At 41.7% G+C, this 23,588-nt stretch overlaps 1 protein-coding gene across 1 annotated transcript in view; it reads left to right on the top strand.

The window, feature by feature from the left end:
- Window positions 1–19,262, top strand: part of LOC119436776 (protein germ cell-less) — a 62,239-nt gene extending 42,977 nt beyond the window's left edge. Inside the window, exons 10-14 of the mRNA XM_037703765.2 lie at window positions 2,514–2,583; window positions 3,063–3,138; window positions 6,201–6,262; window positions 6,914–7,088; window positions 14,647–19,262. Coding sequence (XP_037559693.1) covers window positions 2,514–2,583; window positions 3,063–3,138; window positions 6,201–6,262; window positions 6,914–7,088; window positions 14,647–14,760 — 497 coding nt within the window. The 3' untranslated portion in view covers window positions 14,761–19,262. The remainder of the gene's footprint in view (window positions 1–2,513; window positions 2,584–3,062; window positions 3,139–6,200; window positions 6,263–6,913; window positions 7,089–14,646) is intronic.
- The last annotated feature ends 4,326 nt before the right edge of the window (window positions 19,263–23,588 follow it).

Raw genomic sequence — 23,588 nt, 5'->3', positions numbered from 1 at the left:
CCACAGGCTCACGTCGATTGAACGTGCCCAGTGCGGTCTCGTTCCTGCGCGACGACGGCTTAAATTTGCTTCAAGCAAATAAGGAAGGTAGTTTTGTAGTAACCAATTCCGGGACGTACCGACAGTTGGCGCAAAAAGCTTTCCACAACAATTTCAAGTCGCCAGGAATTTCCGCCCAACAAAGGCCAAAAAGCTCGCCATCGAAAGTTGCGAAAAAGCAGGACTTGCGAAGTTAGCAGCCATGCTCAAGAGCTCAAAAGAGCTTTGCCTTTCCGCCTTTTTCATAGCAAAAACCCACAAGGAGGGCACCCCCTTTAGGGTCATCGTTTCCGAGGCTGGAACTTGGCAAAGGTGTCTGGGGTCTTACCTGCTAAAATGTTTATTGTCGTTAGAAGTCAAAGACCCGTTCTTGGTCTGCATCCCGTCATAGGTTTCGCTGTACTTGGCCAACTCCTGCCCTCCCGGAATGTTCACCTTCTCAGTGGACATAAAGGATATGTTTTATTCCGTCCCCCAGGATGACCTGGCCACCGTGATACAAGAGGGCATCGATCAGCATGGCATCTTACACTTCCAGAATGCCATTGGCACCAGTGTTGCCAATTTTATGAAACTGCTGCGCCTGTGCTCCACAGTGGTTAGGCACAATGAGCAGTTGTTCATGCAAAAGAATGGAGTCTGCATAGGCTCCCGTATCGCACCAATTTTGAGCTACCTACTCCTCGCACACTACGATAGGCTCTTGCAGGATCACCTAGAACACGTTGGACCAAAATTGTTCCGCTACGTCGATGACTTCTTGGTGTTAGTCAGTGCCAAACCAGAAGAAGCCCCTGTCCAAGCGGAACAAATTTTATGTTCCTTCCAGTCCATTTTCCTAAGGCCTCACCTTCAAAAGGAACTGCCGGTAGAAGGCGTAATCCGGTTTTTTGACCTGAAGCTCCACCTCAGCCCTAGCCACATCTGCTGGGCATACACCGCTCGCTCCGAGAAGCACCTACTTCCCTACACGTCGGGTCACTCGAGAATTGTCAAGCGTGCCATTGCACTTGGAGCCCTCAAAAATGCCCGCAGTCGCTCCTGCCACCATTAAATTTAACGGAGCTATAACAGCCAGATTCAATGCCTTAGAGCAAGCGGCTACCCGGGAGACCTACTTTGTTCCTTGACTGAAGTTCTTGCCAAAGAGATCAGAACCCCCAGGGATAATGCAAGGCCTGAACTCGACAAAACAAAACTAGCCGTTATCCCATACGTGACCCGCCATGGTTGCTCAGTGGCTATGGTGTTGGGCTGCTGAGCACAAGGTCGTGGGATGAAATCCCGGCCACGGCGGCTGCATTTCGATAGGGGCGAAATGCGAAAACACCCGTGTACTTAGATTTAGGTGCACGTTAAAGAACCCCAGGTGGTCCAGATTTTCCGGAGTCCCCCACTACGGCGTATCCCATAATCAGATGGTGGTTTTGGCACGTAAAACCCCATAATTTAATTTACTCCCATACGTGCATGACGTTTCCCACCGAATCAAAAAAGCAGCAGGGCGTGCTGGTGTTCGCGTTGTTCTCTCAGCCCCCAACAAACTCGGCTCATTTTGCAAGAAAGTGAATGCCAGCCACCCCTTCAACAGTTCTTGCAGTAAGAATCACCTCGTGCCCAGTGCAGTGCAGCAAGGAAGTCGTCTACGAGATCCCCACCTCGTGTGCCAGAACGCACATTGGCCAGACCGGATGGTGTCTGAACGACAGATTGCGGGAACATGCATATAACATTAAAAACAAGAATGGAAGCAATCTCGCTATCCACTGCGCCAATTGTGAGTGCAAGCCGGTGCTTCATGACACTAAGATGCTGCGTCGGCTTCCTTTCACTCGTCCTCACCGACAAGGAATACAGATGTCTACTTGACTAATCATTATGTGGTTCTTAGTTTTACCTTCAAGCCCAAGCGCGACTGGCATGTAAACCCCTTTCCCCTCCTTTTTTGTTTCGCTTTCCCCCTCCTATTTCAAGCTATATATAGGCACACAATAAATCAACTGTTGGCAGCAGCGTTCGTCTTCTGTTCTTCCTTCTGTCCGTATTTTTAGCACTGTTTTTTCCCCCTATTTCTTGTCCTTTGATGACAATTATTTTCAAGTCTGGCTTGAACAGACACCTTGGAAATTTAGTTGTGTTATGCCATTAAAAGTTGTGCAGCTGTCAACTACTCTGCTTTTCGTGTTGTAATTCTAGCATTGTGGGGCCAGATATGGCTATGAACTTTTACTTTGTATATGTATACCTGATTATGTGTGTGATATATCACAGAGAAAATCTTAAAAACACTCATCTCAGGAGGGAGTGCTGTTTCATTCGTGTGTTTACCAAGTGAGATTTTGGTGAAGCAAACTTTTAAGAGATATTCGAGGAGTTTATTTGATATAAAATGTGTGTGCTGTCTAAGTACCTGTTTTGTATTTTTTTGTGGGAGGTGTTAGCTTCTTGGCTACATTTCACTTATTTTGCTGCAGAGTCTCTATATCCTGTGTTCCGTAACCAGTGGTACCAAATGCTGAGAATTGACCAAGGTCTCGACAAGGGGTAAGCCTTGATATGTTTGTCAGTGCAAGTGTTTTGTTTTATCTTAACAAACATTACACTCGTGCCTCAAATTTTTTATGTTGTACGATTTGGAGGCAGAATAACAAATAGTGCAAGCAGCCAAATTGGATCACAAGTTTTTGTGTGCAATATACATTTCTTTAACATGGTGCGCAAATTCTGAAAGAAGTGAAAAAAAAAAAAAAAAAACCTGGCAATTTATTATTGGAAGAAAGGCTGGAACAAAGTTCGCTGAAAATGCAGAAGGGCTTCACTAAAAAAATTGCCTTTACAAGCAATGCAGATTTTTATCTTTCTTCTGTGTAGTGCCCAGTTTAAATATTTAGGTGTAGCTTCTTTCTGGTTTTCAGAGCAATAGTTTGCATTTCAGGTTTGCTTTCTGGTAGTATATGAGTGCACACTCCTTTGAGTGTATGCCTTACGTTCTGCTGAATCTTGTCTAACTGTTTTGTTTTCAGTCCAAGAAACATAGCGGAAGAAGAGTTTGACAAATGCTGCCTGCGTTGTGGCCGAATCCTGATGACAGACGTACAGGTATGTAGGCTAAGCTTATTGCAGGGGCAGCCAGACTGCAGCTTGTTAGCAGCATGCTGCTTTTCTCAGGCCTACTTGCAACAGTGTAGGTACATGTAGCACTGTGCTAGCTTTTACCAAACTTCTTTTTTAACGCGTCTGCCATTCTCAAAAACCAGAACAGTGTTATCAACGGGAAGGTCGAGTAGTCAAAAGGCAGGCAATTAGGGGCATTAGAGTCTGAAACTTCTGTGTTTCGCTGCGCCTCATAGGACCATGGGTGAAATCTTTTGTGGCTTTAAGAGTATGCACACCTGGTCGCCCCTGGCTTATTGTCTGGATGTATGCAGTGTGTCTCATATAAAGGGACTGCATGCCAGTTAAGAAACCTTGTTTTGTGACAGAAAGCTTTTCACTGAAAGTGTCCATGCCTGTTGCAGTTCTTTATGAAAAACAAGCCAGTTTGAAGGTTTCGAGATGCTTGCCTCTGCTGTGTGTAGTACTTGGAAACACTGTGGCAGTGGCTGTTAGGAGTCACAGTATGTCACTACTAGTTCTGACTGGCAGGCAGTCATGCCATAGGATATATTTGAATTTCATGCCTTGAGTGCTTTACAAAAGCGTCCATTGCAAGTGTATTTGGTGCATTACAACATTATAATCATACTTTTCTGTTGAAAATTATATTACCATACATTCTCATGTGGGCCGCTCAATTTTTTTCTCTTAAATTTGGAGATTAACTTTTAGCTATGCTCATACAGGTAATGCAAATAATTGTGTACATCCTTTGAAAAATAGATGTGCTAGCCACTGTACATTGGGGCTAGGACGTCTTTATCTTAACCTTAATTAGTACTCCAATCTTCATTGTTGTCGACATTTGTCAGACTTGAAGTGGTGGATGTACAGTTAGATGTAAGTGCTCATTTCGGAAGTGATGTTCAGGTCTGCCCTGTGTGAAGTCGGGCCCAGTCTTGCAGGAGAGGGAAGCAAAAGTGTCCGGTCAAAAACACAAAAGGGATGAAACATCATTCAGTGACTTGCAGCAGAGTAGGAAAGAAAGTGTGCATTAGATCTTCCATGTGATAGCGAGCACATACATTTCAGGCAGTGAAGGCACTAAGATAGCTCACTGCTTTAACACATACATGAAGCATAGGAAATTGGTGCAGTGGAATGTAGTTTGCTTACATACATGTGTGAACTGGCAGTGAAGCACTGCAACAGAATGGGTCGCACATCCCATTGTCACAATGTATGCATTTGAGTATGCAGCTTGTTTATGCCAGTTCTGTCCAATGGTCACAAGGGAAAGTACATTCAACCCTCTGGCATACCTAATATGGCTCCATTGCACTTCAGAGCATTGAGTATTGCTGCACATGGCCACATTGTTGAAGGTACTACTGTGTTTGATGGGTGCTTGAGATGCCGTATTCCATTAGCGATGGTGAAATAATTGTTTTTTTCTTTTTCTTAATGCTTCCAGCCAATAACTAACAGCTTTTAGCTGGTCATTCAATTCTTTTTATGAAAAAAAATACGACATGAATGACCATACACTTTATCAATTATGAGGACCCGCTAGAAAGTGCAGAATTCGTCGTCCTGCTATCTTGACTTTCTTTCAATGGAGTTTGCAGCACCTTCAAATAAAATTATGCTTTGACACATTTATCGACAGTTGATCATAATTTGTGACTGATGGTGATATGAGGTGCTGTTTATTGAAAGCGGAATGGGTTCTCATTGTTAGCATGCTGCACAAACATTCAGGTGGAAAGCACGACAAGACAAGCCACGCAATGTATAAGTTATTTGGTGATGACAAACATTGTCCTAACAGGCTATCATTTGTAAAATCAACAGAGACTGAAGAGGAGCCTATGTTTGATAGCACTATGCACTATTGAGCTAAATTGGACACTATGCAGCTGCTCAGTGAGGTCTCCTGTTCTTTACTGCAGCACGTGCTATGCTGAGTAATTTAACATTAAATGAAAAATTAAGAGTTGTGTTTATAAAAGTATTAACACAAAAATGTTGTCACTTTTTTTTTTGGCTGAATTGTAATAATTGTGCAGCTGCCGACTTCACAATTAGTCTCAGGCCTCAAATTTTTTTAGCACGCGACAGATGATGCATTCACTATAGCATCGTTTAGTGCAACCCTTTAATGCAAAATTTGCACCAAGTGGAGCATAGCTTGATGGCGCTAAGGTGTGTTGAGCAGGGCTCCTTCCTACATATAGGAGACAATGATAATATTGGTATCACAAGCTGCTGACGGATGCCTCAGTCAGCCGAGTGCAATGATTGCAAACTACACCATGATTGTGTCGCTGAAAGCTAGGTGGACACTGGCACTTCGTACCTACTGTGCTTCTCCACATTTGACACGTGATAAGCTTGGTCCTCTGCTGTCGCATTGTTCGAAAAGCAAAGCATTCCTCTCACCTTGTCTTCCCTATTATCCCATCGAGTGCATAATGTGCTCAGCTTTCAGCAAGACGGCTGTGGTGTGGCATCAGTATGACATGCAACTACTGCACCGGGCTGACCAACCCACATGTCAGCGGTTTGATGCATGACGAGCACCTCCAATTCCATTGATGTAGCGGGGAACCTGCTCAACACATTTGATGCAGCGCTCTATTTGGAATGTGTATTAAAGTGGTGGAATTATAATGTGATATGCATTCAAGGCAGAACAAATATAGGGCGGCTGTCTAAACAATAGGCAGCTATCCAATTAAGCAAAAAAAGGACAAGATTTTGTGTCCGTACTCCTTTGCCTCCCACATTCCAGTGGGAGCAAAGTTTCCTTTCTGTGTCAATGTTTCTTTCAATGGCAGCATGAAAGAGGTGGCAGAAGTTATGAGCCCCTTTTATGGCTGCACATTCATCTTTGATATTTGTTGTGCTTGTATAAATGGCACATTCAGACAGAAACTCGAATGTATTTTTTGGATGACACACTAGTCATTTCCTAAACATGCACGTATGCATGTTTGAAAGTGTTAAGATATTGAACTTGTGTTTTTAAATTTGCTGGGAATGTTTCAATTTTCTCTGTGCAGCACATTTGGCGGTGGACAGGCTACAACTTTGGGGTGGACCTCATCGTTACTTACCAAACTAGGTTGGTTGTCTAGATGGTTTATCTTTTTTGTTGACCCTAATTATTACCACTCGGATACATATTGAAGGGCCCTCAAGCAGGTTACACTTTTGTGTGAACCAGAACAGCACATGGAGCATGTGATTTCAATTACTTTTGCCAAATATTGTATTGCTGTCACAAGAAGCCTACAAATTCAAATAAAAGACTTCATGCTCTAACCTAAGATTGACACCAGCTTGCTTTACCAATTGAGGGTGACACAAGCAGCATTTTTATGATGTTCACATCTTCCACATGTTAATTTGTCAATCGTCAGACAGTATTGGCTGAATAAAGGTCAATCGAAGGTGCTTATTTATAATGGTTTACTTTTGGTATACATAAAATTCTCAGTGGCGGCAGAATGCAAAAACACTAGTGCACCATGCATGGGGTGCATGTTAGTGAACCCATGGTGGTAAGAATATAATCCAGAACCCTCCACCACATCTTTCGTAGCCTCTTGTTGCTTTGCGGCATTAAACCTAATCAGTCATTTACAGTCTGATTAGGTGGCGCATAAAATGGTGCGCAGTCTTTTTCTTCTTCGTCAGTGCACACACAATATTATAGAAGCAAAAGATAAGCCATTTGCTCAGTTTTGGTGCCTTCAACTTTCATTATGCACAGGACCATCAAATTTCGGCGCAATGACCGGTCAGAGCCTGAAGTGCTACGTTCAAATGTGGCTTGGGGCCGGAGGCATCTACTCTACCGGCTTTCAGTGTACACATTGGGGCCCCTAGGTGACGCTGTGTTGCTGGACTCTACAGGTCTTCGGTCGATCACTCTTGGCAGAAATGCTGTGAGTTTCCTTTCATGACCTACTTCAGCTTGCAGGGGTGCAAGATTAGTTGTATTCGTGTTTTGAATTCAGAGTGCATACTTGGTACTTGAATCAGTCGCCTTGATTTTTTTTTTAACAGCGAAGCTGTTTAAGGCAGCCCTAATTTTTGTGGTGCGTAGCCGTGGTAGCTATGGCAACCCAGAGGAGGAGGAGGAGACCGCGTGCGCATGCACACAGTCTCCTCCTCGCCAGCTCCCTACCTTCTTGAACCCTGCCTCTCTTCTCTCTGCGGTGCAGCTGAGCCAGGAAAAAAAAAGCGAAAGCTTGCACTGGGCCGCGCAAAGCTCAAGACACAGCGAAGCTGGCCGATTGATATCGAGCGGCTAGCCTCCAACGCGTTCGGCATCGGCAAGCAGCAGCGTTCTTGGCACTGTGCCAACCTTGGTTAGCCTGCCTGCGTTTCTGGCATGCCAGGAACGCTGTCGCTCGTAGGCGCCGACGCGTCCAGCGCTAGTCACGTGAAATGTCGCGAAAGGGAAGGTACCTCCGAAAATGATCGCTCGAGAATACCTTCCTACATGCGTAGTTAAGTTAAACCAAGTTAAGACCTAGCAGCAACCAAGTTCATACCTATTAGTAGCAGCCAGTAAGCTTCGCAGTGCCTAAGCTTTGCGCGACCGAGTGCAAACTTGCCTGATTAAAAAAAAAATAATAACGGTTATTGAGCATTTCTTTGTACATTCAATAAATTCTGTGCTGCTTAAGGGGAGATCCTACTCAGAAAAACCGTGATTTTTCAAAAAAAAATATTTTTTGTTTTGTATTCCTCCAGGCCTCCTCTTTTATGTATAAAAAAATAAAACCTGAGAATCGGCTAGAAGTTAGATAAAATTCCAAAAAGCACTCGTGGTGGCTCGTGAAAGTGCGAATTTGCCCGAATTCCGCACAAGCGGCATTTTGCTTTGCAGCGTTGCCTGCTCTTGAATTTTCACGGGGATGTAGGACTAACCCTCTTTTCCCACAGCCCACTTTGGCAGCTCTGCATTCTTGATGAAAATACAAAGGAAAAAATTGTTTTCCCGCCGAAGTCTAGCGTTGTGACTGGACCTTCAAACTGTCACACGTTTTTCTCGGTTCTTTCTTTTATAGGCTTTTTAGAGCTTGTGCACTAAAATTTCTTCACTTTGTGTAGTCTGATCATAATGAAATTTGGCATGCTTATGCTTTAACATGTCCTGAATTCAAAGAAACAACTTTCAGAGCTTTGCACAAATATATTCAGTAAGATAATTTCAAAAGTTTCTTTGTTGAAAATGGTAAAACTGAAACTCAGCGTTGGAATTTTTTTCTAGACTAAATCATATGTTACACTATATATTATTGCTTTATTGAATTGTACTATTCATTGGGAGCAATATGAGCTATTTTTAATGTTTTCTTGTGCTAAACTGTTATCGCCTAAGCCTGCACAAAAATGCAATGTTTTTACAAATGTGTGGTGTGCAAAATATTAACCTAATGAGCTATCGAAAACGTAAAAGCTGATTGGAAAAGAGGAGCTCAAGCTCTGTAAATGGTTAAAGCTTTATTGAGCTGTCACAAATATTTAAGAAAAAGCTTTTCCGAGTAGCATCTCCCCTTAAGCGCTGTTGCGCTTGTATGTGGGACTGGCACCCATTGCATGCACCTTAACATAATCAGTCACACTTCAAACACAGTTAATACAACATCATGCCATTAGTCTGCATTTTCAGTTGCTAACAAAAATAATGCAATACCATACTATACAATAACAATAATACATATGAGATAACGCAACAGTTTCAGTATGTACAGTCGCGATCACAAGTTTGGGGACCAAAGGTGTGCCGCGATTTTTCATTTTTGTTTTTCAGCCTGGGCATTCCGGCTGAAATCAAGAGTGCACGCGTACGCACACGTTTGCCCAATACACTGTGTAAACCAATTCCACGCCGCGGAGCTGGGCTTGAATATATTTTAATTTTTGGCTGGTGCTGTGGTCCCGAAACTTTTGATTGCGACTGTACACATTCAGTTTCACATAATGTACTGGAAATGCGAATGTTTTATGACAAACAAGGTGTGTGTGTGTGTATGTGTTTTTTTTTTGTTTTTTTGTATTTTTTCACTGGAGCAAGTTGCTAAGTCTGCAGTCTTATCACCTTAACTGTATATTTGTACAAGATAAACAGATTAATACAAAATGTTTACAAAATGAATACAAAATCAAAATGTTTATGCATATTCATGAATGATTAGTAAGACGTACATAAAGGCATACATTGTACACGCACAATCTGTGTTACTTTGTACACTGACTTGTTCCTTCCATCCCTACTATTTATTTCTTTGTACCCCCACCCCTCATGTAATGCCCCAATATCAAGCCTTTGAGGTAAATGAAAAGTAAAGGCATTGACGTTTTTTTTTTTTTTTTTTTTTTTTTTTTTTTTTTTTTTTAGACATCAGTGGGGATGGGGAGACTGAAAATATCCAAATTATTGGGCAGCTTGCAAAATACAAAAAAAAAACTTAAATAAAAATTTAGAAAAAATTATTTAAAAAATTGTTTTGATCACACTAGCCCAGAAGCTCATTAGCCCAGAAACTCACTGCAGTAATTTTTATTTTCTTCTGAAGGAATTAGACAAGCCCTAGCTTTGGCCAGAATTGCCCCAAAAAACTTCAATTTTCTAAAGAAACGCATGGGTGTTAATTTAATAAACAGCCAAAACAGCTTACACATGCCGTCATTCGTGGTTTTATAAACCCTGTGCCCCTGGCCCTAAGCAGTGAGACCACGTGACACGCTGATGCTTACCTGCAACTGCTGCGCAACCACCTCATTTTCTGCACCAAGAGCCCATTTCGGTGAAACACTCGGGGCTAACACAAACCACAATCTCATCACCTTTGCTTCTCCTCTGCAACAGTGTTGTGCAGATGCCACGCACTATTGCATATCGTATATGACACACCATGCAGTTACAGGTATGTTTTTTGACTATACAGAGAGACATACATTTAAATTGCAGAAAAACTGCTAAGAATATCAGCCCCTAAAAGAACTTTAGGAATTTTGCCGTAAAAATTTGAGTATATTTCTCACAGCTCCCACTAGTACAAGTTCTTTAAAAATTTTATGGTGTTATCCTTTCTTTATTAAGATATACCTTCACTATCTAAGCCAGATCCCTTAACACGCTTCCTTTTATGTGTATATTTGCTTTGCATAGTTTCTAGGAGCTTGATGCAAGCAGAAAGAAGGCTTTGTTCCTCTTCCTCCAAGAGCTCTTGTTTACTGCTATTGTTTTTAGCTCTTGGAAAACGGAAAGCCCTACACTATGTTTATTGTAACGCTGCTGACATTTTGATTTTACGACATATTCATAACTGCAATGTTGCTAAGAAACATCATAGTCCCTTAATAGCTTTTACTGGTCACAAAACTCCCGCCTCAGCTTAATATAGAGCCAGTGCCTGCCGCTAGGGGCGCCATAGTAAAAGAAAGGCCACCTAGCCGAGCGGCCGCCGCGGGTGGCGGCGGTATTTTTTGTTCTCTGGTCACGTTTTGGTTTCGATTTTATTTACATTCTATTTTGTCGTAGCAGTTACAGTATCCAAACTTGAACATCTGAATGTTTTCTAACCGAAATCAAGGCACGTACGAAAAGCAAACAATCTCAAAGTCAGCTGGCGGCTCCGTGAGTCAGCAGACGACGCGCATAGAATTCTTCTTACTGAGAAATCTGGCGTTAGTTGGCCCAACCAGCTTCAATTAAAAACTTTTAAGCAACTTTTATGCGCTGTACAAAGAATAAGACATTAGCGGTGTTGCATAGCCAGTAAACGACAACCTGACTTCAAGGTCGTGTGGTGTTACCGAATTCCGTTTGCACTCGAGCCGTTCAGGTGATGGTGAAAGGTTGTAATCGCACGTACCATAAAATGTTCTATGACATAAGAATTTGTTCGGAACAGGTGCATCGGCAGATCATAGCCGTGAATGAAGCGCTTGCTTGAAGGAAAGTATTGTCATTTTCATGTATTGCCAGCTTTGCTAGTTTTCGTGCGTATTAATCCAAATGTGCGCCAAAGTTTTCAAACCCAATTTTCGTTGTCAACATACCCTATAAACTCTATATATTCCTATATACCCTATAAAATCTCTAACTCGCACGAGAAGAGTGATGAGGATTGACTGTTCGTTGCACTCAGTACCATACCTCCTTGGCGAACTGCAACGCCAACGTATTTGAATCGTGAGATTTCTTTGAAGCAAATATAGAATCACGCACACACGCACACACACACGCATGCACACACACACGCATGCACGCACACACGCATGCACACACACATTCACGCATGCACGCACACACACGCACGCACACACACACATATAAATATAAACTATGCGTCCAAACTTTCAGCCCAAAATGGCCGCATCTGCAGTCTCTCCGGGTTTAACACGGAGAAAGGTGGCCTCTCAGCTGCATTGGCGCCGCAGCACGGCGACTTCATGCGACATATCAAGCTCTCCCATAGAGTGACGGCGGAGTTTCGTGACCAGAAAAAGTATTGAGGGACTATGGAAACATGGAAACACTATAGTGGCCAGTAAAAACATTTTATTTTGCCAGCAAGTTTGTTCTCTAACGACAAAACAGATCTCTGCTCTTCTCCACAAAACAGCCCTTGTATCACCCATGATACAGCAATTAATGCTTGGGACGCAGAACCACCCAAATGTCTTGCTCGTTCGAAACATCGCAATAGGCATATAAAGGGCAGATTAACACCCTGGTATTTTTTATGCCCTGCTTTCAGTTGTAAGAATTGTGAAAATAAACTGTTTACTTACGAACTTTCTTGCATATTGTGTGACAAGCTGCCACCATACATTTAAAAAAAAGAAATCATTCATAAATTATTTCCAGTGTTACAGCCGCTTTGTACTTTATTGCTAGACATGACACAGATTCCTTGTAAATATGCAAGATTTTCTTTCTTTTTGATTCTGTGAGTTTTGGAGAAGTACTATGTGTATCATATATGATATACCATTGCATTGAATTGTTATGTATGTGCCCAAAAGCAGCATACAATAAAGCCTTCTAATTTGGTGCACAATGTAGATAAAAAAAAGATACAAAAAGAGATCATGAACATAATACCTAACACATTTGAACACTTACATAAGGGGTTTAGTGTGATAACATCTGCTTGAAATTTCTGGTAGTCACACATTTTGTGTTTACCTGATACTGCAAAATGAAAGATCTGCATGCAACCTCAACTGCGCGTTGCCTGAAGTTTAGGCCATGTTGCCCAAATTTAGTATGGAGCTTTCCACCTACATGTGAGCCCAGTAAATGCACTGAAGTTGGTTAAGAGTTTTCAGCTAGTTGCCTGCAGACATGCAAGCTACATCTGATAAACAGGCACTAGTCAAGCTCATGCACATAATCTCTGCCTAGTCCACCAATGACGACTACCAAAGCATGAAAAACCTGAAAAGGTAGCATACTACTTGCCATTCAAAAAGTTCACTTGGCTTGCTAAGCTTGAATGTGATGCCAAAAAATTGTGGCAGGAAATTTTGCCTGTATCACTTAAACTAGAATTCTCATGCATCTTCAGTGTAGGGTGAGCCAGGTTTGAATTTCTTCAAAGCTGCACCATTTGAATCGCACCAGTATTTTTGGCTGTGAGGGAAGTTCTGTTGTCCTAAAGGTTTAGATTATGAACCAGAAGCCATAAGTTACACTTTGGTACGATGTAAACGAAGATTACTTCACTTCTTACCTTGGTGTTTAAACATCACCCTGTAACCTGAGAAATCACCTCGCCATTGAAAGCAAGAGCAAAGCTGATAACCTGAATGGGGGCAACTCTATTTACAGCTCTGATAATTGCAACCTTGTGCACACACACCATGGCCAAAAAATAGTGAGACACCGTTTAGCATATTAAATTTTGGTCACATCATGGTGCCACGAGAAAGTCTGAATAAATCGGGCAGGTCTGAAAAATTGGTCAATGACTGTGGCAGTTCTTGATGTTATCATGGCTTCCAACATCTGCTGTGAGACCATCTATAATTTTGGTGGGCTAAGGGCATCACATTGCAGTTAAGCCTTGGCCACATGGAGTGTGTTGTACAATCCACCGCATGTGCCACACTGTCAACCTTACTCCTGGGCACTGTGTTATAATCCAGAATCTGCTGTCAATGTTAGACATGGCAAAAGTGTGCCAGTCATTATTGTCATGCTAATAAGGAAGGTAATTGAAATAGACATGGAAATTAAATACCAATGTACTATCAACTTTGTTAGCTTATCCAACACACACAACACCAAGATAATGCATTAAAAGCAAAAGCACTGATGAAAATAACTATATTTAAAATGTGTTGAATGCAATTTGAAACACTTCTGATTGGACCTGTGCTGCAAGCTTTAATCATATATGTAAAGTGCTTTACTAAAACTACAGTGGAATCTCGTTGATACGATCTTCATGGGAACTGGAAAATAAAGCGTATCATCCGAAGATCGTATCATTCAACTTATTATCCAACCAAATTGTATTATCAGGAAAAGAAAAAAATGTATCATCCCGAAAAACGTATTACGCAGAATCGTATCAACGAGGTTCCACTGTAGTTGGTTGGTAGTGTCAGTATATCGTCATGTGGTGGGTTTACTTCTTTCAATGTTTTTCACAGTGTTTTATGTCAGGCAGATTTTTTAAGTGGCTGGATAGGTGCTGCCCAAGTATAATAGCCATGAAATAGTTTATGTTCTCATACCTGACGTTTCTGTAAAGAGTTTTTTCATGGACCCCACATTCTATAAACGGGGGCCCTGAAACACTTTTTGAACATAGTAAGAAAATGTTGCCGATCTGTACAGGAGGCGCGAGTCAACATGCGAGCCAAATATTATTACACTGCAAGCCGTGGAAAACTTACAATCTCGTGTCAAAAACAGTGAAAAATTGCTTGCTCTCACCTTTGCAATGTTGTCATTGCAGGCAGTGAAGTCCACCAACAGCCATTGGCTGATTGCATGATCGCGAGAACATTCTCAGTATTACTAGTATTATTTCTTGTTTTGAGGTAAATAAATGAAAAATATATATGTCTGCGATCTCAAAAAGACAGAAAAAGCATTTCATCTTTGCAGTGCTGGTCTACACTTGACAGTTGCGCATACTAGTTACATAGTTGCCACAAGACAGTGAAGGGGCTGCTACTGTCGGTCGGATGAGGACGACAGCATCGAAGTGGCCAGAAGCACAGGAGAGCCTTGCATTCGTCACCGCTGCTTGTGGCTGTTGTAACTTTGTATTTAGTAATAATTTGTAAATACACGCTATTCCCATAACATCTTTTTAACCGCAGCAATATATATAATGATAAGATATAACTAGAAAAACTTGTCTAAGGTTTGACGTAATCATTTGGAGTAGGGTGTCACACAACAGGAATACCACAGGCTTTTTGACAGGGCCATCTGATGTGGAATTTTTTTTTTTTTTTCAACAGGAGACCAAGGTGCTCACCATCGAGAAGGAGTTCAAGCTTCCTATCATCATCAGCGCCAACTTTCTTGTAACCACACCACTCTCCCACGAGACCACTGAGGCTGTGCAGAGCTAACTCACCACGTGCAGTTTGATGCCAGTGAACAGCAAAATGTGCGAAAGTTTTCTGCTGCAGGACCACTGGGCTGTGTGTGTGCTATCTCATTGCATGCTGGTGTGTAAAAATCAAAATATTGGCTAGCGGCATGTGCACTTTATTAACAGTACAAATTATCACCACCACAGCGGTGCTGGACACAGGGGGACAGGAGCCTGTGAACAATGCAACTGGAAGGAAAACAGAATCAACTTTCTGCGATCCATTCGTGGAATAAGGGATATGTGAAATTCCACGAGCTGAATTTTCCTCACACCTAAGTTTCCTTAACCAATTGGACCAAGCTCCCGCTTGCAGCACTGCCATAGGCTAAGTGACTTGTTCTGAATGTTTGGATTGAGTGAAGCGCAGCAGGGATGGTGGCACCAGCATTGATGCCATATTTCCAATTCTAGTCCAAGGTCCGCCATCTTGGTCAGGCCAGACAAGGTGTGTGGGGAAGCACACTTGTGGAATTTTCTTGCATATTGCCTACTCATCAGCTGCTTCATGTCAAGAACAGTTGCAGCTTGACTCTGCATGCAATGCCAAGGCTAAATTTTGGAGCCAGCATAGGAGGTCCCGCAATACATGTCTTTCCTCCTTTGGTGCTTGGTTTGGTCTTGTTTCTGTGAATGCAGCTCCACAAGATGCATGTTTTCGTTTGTGTGTTATTTCTCGTGTGAGTGTGGTGGGTTATCTTGTGTCCACGGTCTTCCACCACTGGCGGCTATGCCAGGAATTGGTTTGCAAGGCAACTCCCCCTTTCCCCCACTTAGCAAGGGGCGGGGGAGGGGGCGGTACACTGTAAGAGTCCACCTAGTTGACTCTTACAGAATACCCCCCCCCCCCCCCCCAAGGCCCATGTGTCACAATTAAACTTCACATTTGTCACAATCACTTTATGATTTACATCCCAAGTGCAGTGTGTCATGTGCAGACATGTTAGAGAATATGAAAGTACCAGTAAAAATATGTCATTCACAGAAGTTACAATTTGTTTGCATCATAAAAGCTTTTGCAAATTCGCTCTTGATATGAACTACTTGAAATTCTCAGAGTTTGTTTTATTACTCATAGCAGCTAGTTTCACCTGAAACTTTGTTGCTGATGCCTACATCACTTGCTGTTATACCAGATGATGTTTTAATTTTTGCTTGCCTCATCTGTAAATGTTAGTGGCACATGCTGTCGGTGTGCACTTCAAAAGCAGACATCTCTTGCAGTGAGAACTCATAACCTAGTAATATGCTGTGCAAAATAATAAAAAAAAGAATATTTTTAGTGATTCAATAAAAATTTTGTAACGGCTTTACAAAGAAATGAAAGGTTCGCATAGATGCATGTTTGCCTTGCTCTAGCAGGATATATGCAAACTTGTTTACTGAGCCGCCAATGAAAGTGATGTAATCATTTGGAAACTGTATTTAATTTAGGGCTACATGTGGTACCAAACATATGTTCTGCCACAGTTTGTAAGCTTGTAAAATAAGAAGCTGCATGAGCAAGAGCTCTCTTCAAGTGCTGGCAACAATCCAAAGGTTAGGGGATAAACCTTATGCTGTGTAGCCAATCCGTACTCAGCAAGTTTTGTTTACAGCATAAAATTTCTGGCAATTGCCTTCTTTCTGCATGCTCAAAAGTTTTTATCATGGGCAAAGATAAAATAATGTGCTTCAGCATAAATGAATCCCAGCGCCATCATAGCATAGGGTGGCAGGTACACCCCGATGCTTCATTTTATATGCACCAAGAATGACAGCGAACAAGACTTCTATGGAAATGTTAACCAGGTGTAGTACGTTAGAGGTGCTTTTGCAATTTTGCAAAAGTGCCTGCAATTTCTTCTATGCTTTCAGCTCTTACTCAAACAAATTTCCATCTCCTGTAAGAAGCATTTAGATATAAGTGGTTCACAGCAGTTGTAGTAAGGCAGAGGAGAGGGGCTACTGAGAAATGGGCACAGCACTACTAGGACAGCAGCCACATGTCGGTGGGGTCAAGGTCACACTAGCAGATAGTACGCAGTGCAACATTGCGATCACTGCGTGGATGTGGAACTGAAATTGGTTGCTGCTCAGTGTAAGGCCATCCGTGTTAGATCTTGAAGGTCTCTGAGGCAAGCTGGGTATGTGCACAGGTGTTGAAAGGCAATGTCATAAAGTTCAACAGAGGTGCAAAGCGCAGATGAGGGGTACAGGTAGATGAAGTCATGTTGGAGAAGAAAATGAAACTTGTTGTCTGGAACAGAGGAAAGCTTTATAGAAAAAAACAAAAAACTGAGTGTTAGCAACAAAAAAAGGAGCAAGAGCTCAGGGCATGGTATTGTTGAGAAGCAGCATCCGAAGACCAATTAGTTGCAATAGCGCTAAGAATGGGAGTGGTGAGCATGACATCAAAAGCAGCAATGGGCCTTTCAGCAGGCTGAGCCAGGGCTTGAACTCTCCCCGAAATAATTTTTTAAACACTTTTGTCTCTTCTGAATGGAATTTTCATTCTGTGAAGTTTGCTGATTATTTTGTAATATTGGCGTAAGAGCACTTAATATTGTTGATGACAAGTATAGAGTAGGTTTTATTGGTCTAGAGGGCCTTTCGATTGGCACACCCAGTATAAAAATATTGCCCCTGAACTCCTTGTAAACAGCGCATTTTGCTTCCAGTAAAATATTTACACTTGTTTCTGGCCACAGTGACCTCACCTAGCTGACAGTGAGGCGATGTTAGCCCAATAAAGCACTTAGCAATTAGAATTGCACCCAGTTAGATTTTGTAATGTGCCTGTGCTGTGATAATCTGCCAAGAGGGAAATAAAGCAAGCTGTGACACATGTTAGCCTTAAACGTAATGACACCCTCAACACAAACATTCTTAATATACGCTTCGCAAAAAAAATTAATTTATTATGAGCCCAAAATATTATGCTAGCAGCCAGCAGAAGGCATAATTTTAGTTTCATTAACTTGCACTGTACAGATATCTTTTAACCCTGATGCAGGTTTATCTTCTGCGGTATTCATTAGATCATCACAAATGGCTTCATGTCCCATGTCACATTTTTATTTGTCAAAAGTGAAAACTGCACTTGTAATGTTATTCATTGTTGTCAGCAAACTTTAGTATCTGTGATGCATGATTTTTTTTTTTTTTTCGCTGAATTGCTCAGCGTTTGTGTTTTTTTGGTGTTAAACTAATGTAAAGAAAAGGAGAGCACGATTAGTGTGTTTTGGTGTTATACTAATGTACTATACTACGATTATGCAATGCACATGTGTTAGATTTTGTGCTATTTTTCAGTTGTGTGATAGATGTGTCATGTATTTCAAGTTGTGTGTGTGGTTTTCTTTGTTTTTGTTTTTTCCCTAAACAATCTCTTGTTCTGTTCTACATTATTCATATGCATAGCAACTTCACAATATGCAAGGTGGCAGTTTTTGAGTAAGTGGCTGAACGATTTCTGAATACCAGAAAAATATTGCTTCTACAGTGTTAAAATTTTATTGCAACAAAAAGATTTTTCTGTTTATTTGCATGCAGTAAATTTTTAAAAAAAATTTAGTGCCCCCATTTTGCATTGCTGGGTTTGTTACCAATTATTGGAATGCTAGGCCAGGATAATGTAACATTTCTATTCCAGTGCCATTCCTTGTTGCGCTTCTTCAGTGGTTAGAGCAGTGCTCCACCTGCGTGCTCCATCAGCGGGATCAGCTGGCCATGAAAGGTGGATAAGACTGGTGTAGAATCAAGGGATAGGAACCGCTACATTACACTGGCCCTAGTTTGCTTAGCTACTGTGGTGCCATTGTGTTTCGTTACCTTTAACATGCAATGGCGGTGGTATAAAAATTCAGCATGCAGATTGTTTAGTGAGCATGGACTGCTTATTCTGCATGTTTGTGGCAGAAATGCTGTTTGGTGTTGTGCTGTTTCAGTGCAAATGTTGACATTATCCATGAAAGAGCTCGCCCGTTAAGTAATTTGAGATTGAGTTGCATGACCTGTATATGGCGAGACAAAGTGCCTTGCCAGTGACGAAATGTTTGGAGTTGTGATGCTGAGAATCTGCTTTTGTATTTACACTTTGTTTCCTTGGCGTTTTTCGACGTGCAAGTGTCTTGAAGCATTTGCAGAACTATTTGTGACGTGAACTACTGTTTGAAGAGGTTTGTGCTTGTTTGAAGAGGTTTGTGCTTGTTTTTTATGCGTGTGTGCACCGGTGTAGAAGAATTCTTTTGTTGTTGTTGTTGTCTACGGTTGTGCAGGCGCGCACATTTCTACAGTTGTATAGGTGCATCCATTTTTACGTTTTGTTGCAAGTCCAAATGCCTGGACTTGGATATTTGTAATAAATATTAGGCATTTAGGTCATGAAGCTTCACAACAAAGGGCATAAAGTGGAAGTATATGGGCTAGTAGCCAATGACTGAAATTTATTTGTTGGTCCTTCTTTTACAGCATAACAAATGTACATTTCACAAGTCACTATTGCAGTATCTGCATGAAACAGACCTCCATGTTTACATATACTAATTTCATTTTCACATTATGCCGCATGGCAAACTGGACATTAAAAAAAAGTGTGGCCATAAACAGCAACATCTGCTTGTTAGTTAGGACACATTCTTTATTGGCTGTCCCAGTCACTCTTTCCAACAATTTTATATTCAAAGAAAACTAGAAAATTTTTAAAACTTTTAGCAATTTTATGTGCAAATAAAATACTTCTGGAAAAAAAAGCCTTTGAAAGAAAAAAGGCATTCTTATTTTTCTTTTTCAATATGTAGCAGCAAGCTTCATTGCTTCTTGCATTGCAAAAATTTTATTTTGTACATATCAGGTCAATATGCTTGTTATTCACCATAAGCTTGCTCATGTGTTACTTTTTTATGGCTACAAATATGTACGCCTGTGTCATTGTGAGGGGAGAGCTTTTTTATTACAAACTTTGTTGTTTTATAGCACCGTTATTTTTTATTATGACTTTTGTCCTGCATGCTCATGCTTAAAGGGTCCATGAAACGGTTCGGACAAATTTTGTCGATGCGTAGGGCACAGCTACAGTAAAACATTCGCGTCACAATTTAAGTGAAGCGTCTCATATTAAGGGAGCTACGGACGATTAGAAGTTACCCTCCTTCCTAGCTATGCATTTTCTCCTCAACTCGTTCGCCGAGTGAATCGGAGTGATCGGGGCTAAGCTCCGCCTTCGCTGGCTCTACGTCATGATGCGACGTCATGTCATCTACTTCCGGTTGTCTTGGAGCCAGCGCACGAGGGCTCTCCAACCTAACATTAGTTGGTTCTGGTAACGTTGCTCCAACCTCTCCGCTAGCCGCCTGGCCGTCGATCCCCAGCGAGAGCGATCAAGCAGCGTGCGTTGCGAGCGTTCTGTCGCAGCGCCGAGCGTGTCCACTGTTTCGGTAACCACAGTCGAGCTGGGTGTTTCGATGGATAGGCAGAGGCGTAAACTAAAGCCCCTCCATACTGCTGTGATGAAGGAGCTTCGTAGAAGTACGCGAGTGGCCTGATTGGCATACACGGTCCAGCCATCTGGTGGCGCAGAGCTTAACCAGCCAAATACAGAGCTAATATTGCTGTAACCAAGTGTGATTTAAACATATATATAAAAAAACAATGTGTTCAAGATTACGCTCCTCCTGCCGAAAATTTGCGCCAGCAGCAAAGTAGAATACACTTGGTTACTGCTATATTAGCTCAATGTTTCTTGAGCTTTGTGCCGCCAGGTGGCTGCACCGTGCAAGCATGCAGTTCATGTTTGCGCCTCCGTTCATGACGTAAAATGCCCAGTACACTTGCGCTTGTGTTTACCCGAATACCGGACACGTCCTAAACTCTATTGTGGTAGTAATCTGTCGGCTTGAAGTAACGGCCACAAGCGCGTAGATGCTGGCGCCGTTTGGATACCGACAGTCCGATGCGCTACAGCCACTCCGCTCGTCTGCTGCCTTGCAGAGGGGCACGGTGTCGCCGCCTGACATGTCGCCTATCGCTACGTTTGCAGCCCACAACTCAAACGCGAACGATGATACTCGCGAAACGAAAGAACGAGACCAACACTGACTGCGCAACTCTCGCCAACACAGAGCACGTAACACAAGCATACACTTGCTGCGGGCTGGAAGTGCTTTTAGTGTAGTAATACATGTCCTTGTGCATTCTCTTTCTGTTACTTTCTTTTTATAGAAACAAATTAACTGACATCTAAACTATTACGAACAACATTTGTTCACCATAATGTTGGAAAAATTATCGATGACGCGGCCTGGGCAGCCAATCAGATAGCTCGCCCTACTGACGTCATATGGTCAAATTGCGTCACTTGGTCAGGGGCGGCTGAAAACTCAGCCAATTGGCGTGCTGCAATCGGTAGTGATGTACCACTTTAAAATGTTATAAGAAATTAGACGTTTTACGTGGAGCGCTTAGATGCGTCAATTAATGATCGGAAGGGCCTACTCTAACGACTCGGTACGTTTGTACAGAATCGTCAAATTCGTTTCAGACTCCATTTAATGGTATTGCCAGCTGACCTGAAAGTGCATTCTGTTGTGAACATTTGTCACCAGCCAGTGCAATTAAAGGCTTTTTTGGTGTAAGGTCACTTAAATGCCTAAAGAGATCTAAGGCTTTAAAAAATAGCTGCATGTCTGTTGGCATTAGCAGCTTGTTCAGCATTGAGAAGTGACTCTAGCAATGTCCACGCACAAAACTTGCATTCACAAAGAGCAGATATAGATAAATTGTACAAGCAATATTTCCACATATGTACAACCGCAATGGCCTTTAAGAAGTTTAAAATGCTGCAACCTGTTATTTGCTTTAGCATGTTGCTTAGCATTAAGAGTGGCTCTCAAGTCACGCGCAACAGTGGTACCCACAAATGGTACAGATGGGTGGTTAAGTGGACGGAACTTGGCAGAAGCAGCAGTCTTTTGGCAAAGAAAAACGGGAATGGCCTAGCAGAAGTTGAGACCTAGTTCCTGTTGTAGAAGCAAGTTATTTCTTGCCTTTATAAAACTGTCATGTTTTTGGCACAGCTTTGGAAACATGCATATGTATGAACTTTACTGTGAAGGCCACTTGCTGCACCAGCGCTGGTGACTATTATGCTGAGTACAATTTTGTTCTTGGTTTAGTTACAAGTTTTCATTTGGTTATCTGAGCAAAGTGCACATATGCCATTCACTTTTTCTTACCTAATGTGGTTGCTTAGAGATAGATCTTACCTATGATATATGCTGGACAAAGAGCAAATAAGGGAAAAAAAGGAGACCTACAAACTTCTTTAACTGCAATTGACCAACCTCTGGACAAGTTTAATAATCTGCTGCACTTAGCTAAAATATCTAGCAGCATGTTCTAACTCCTCTTGATCATACAATTTGTGCTGCATTATAAAGTAACAAGGGAGAGCTGCGTAACTTATGCATTTTGACCTTGTAACCTATCGTGATAAACATCGAAAGCAATTGCAAGCTACATGCAAAAGAGGAAAAGAAACTTGGCCACTGTGAAGTTAGTGTTATAAAGCCTTAGAATGTAAAATACAGGCACATTTTCTCGCCCTTTTTGTTTGTTGCCAGCATGCACTGTTTCTGCTGACAAGCTGATGCCTGCCTTAATTTAAGCACCGTTTACTGATATATATTAGCAGCGCAGGCCTTTTGCTTGCAATATTCGGTGCGAGTGAAAATTTCGTGCTCCAAAAAGCCCCCCCCCCCCCCCCAAATTTTTTTGCGTGCACTGTTCTCATGTTCCATTCTGTACTGCTGAAGCAGCAGCAACTTACATGCGTGTTGAGCTCCTATCTCGTTGTTAGGACTGCGCAGACAATGTAAATGTCTGTTTGAGTGTGGTTGCAATTATTTCAAATTGTTGTTGAGAAACTGTATGGCAAATGACTTGGTGCATTCTCTTTTAGCACTGAATGGCATGCTAAACGTTTTGAATTATTTTTGACAGCTCTGACAAATGCTCCTTCTCTGGCTGAAGTACGTAGACCACAGCAGCTGCCAAGAAATAGTTTGCTTCTGAAAAAGCATACGTTGTGTAATTTATAAATGCAGCCTGCAGTGATTTATGTGACTACAATGAAAGCACCTCTTGATTTGTAACTGTGAGCTGTAGAAAATTTTTTTTTTTAACTGTTGTGGTTTGTGGGCTTCTTCTGGTGTTCGGACATGTTTATTTGCATTTGTTAATGGAAGGTAATAGCAATCTGCTCTGCAACCGAGAGCAATCTGCTGTGCAACTTTGTTGCAAACTATGTTTTGGTCTAAAAACATTTCTTAAAATTTTTTTGAAGCGTCTTGTTTCAACAGTGTTTGCTGGTTCAGAATAACTGCACATAGTGCTTGGTGACAGCTGCTAATGTGTTGTGTTATTTTAATTGCATACAGCATGCATGCATAATGCTATTAAAATTGAAATCAAGGGTCTTGCCACGGATTCTTAATTTGAATCCTCTGCCGAACCTGCAAGATTGTTCCCAGTTTGCATTTTGTTTTCATTAACCTAGTGGGCATATTACTTATTACCCTAAATAAAATTTTACTGTGGGGAAGATCATGTACATTTAATAACCATTCAAAGTCAGACATTACAGACCAGAAATGACTGTGTTGATGACGCAGGCACTTGGTAATGCACTGCCATGTTTGTTGTTGTATTGTACTATTACTAATCTGATCTTTTTAATATAGTAAATAGTTGACTGCCAACATGGCAATTTGGAGTGCAATTTAAACCTCAATTTAACGAAGTTGTTGGTACCTGAGAAATATTTCT

This window comes from Dermacentor silvarum, chromosome 1, assembly GCF_013339745.2.
Source record: "Dermacentor silvarum isolate Dsil-2018 chromosome 1, BIME_Dsil_1.4, whole genome shotgun sequence".
Lineage (NCBI taxonomy): Eukaryota > Metazoa > Arthropoda > Arachnida > Ixodida > Ixodidae > Dermacentor > Dermacentor silvarum.
This window is presented reverse-complemented; position numbering and strand designations above follow the sequence as displayed.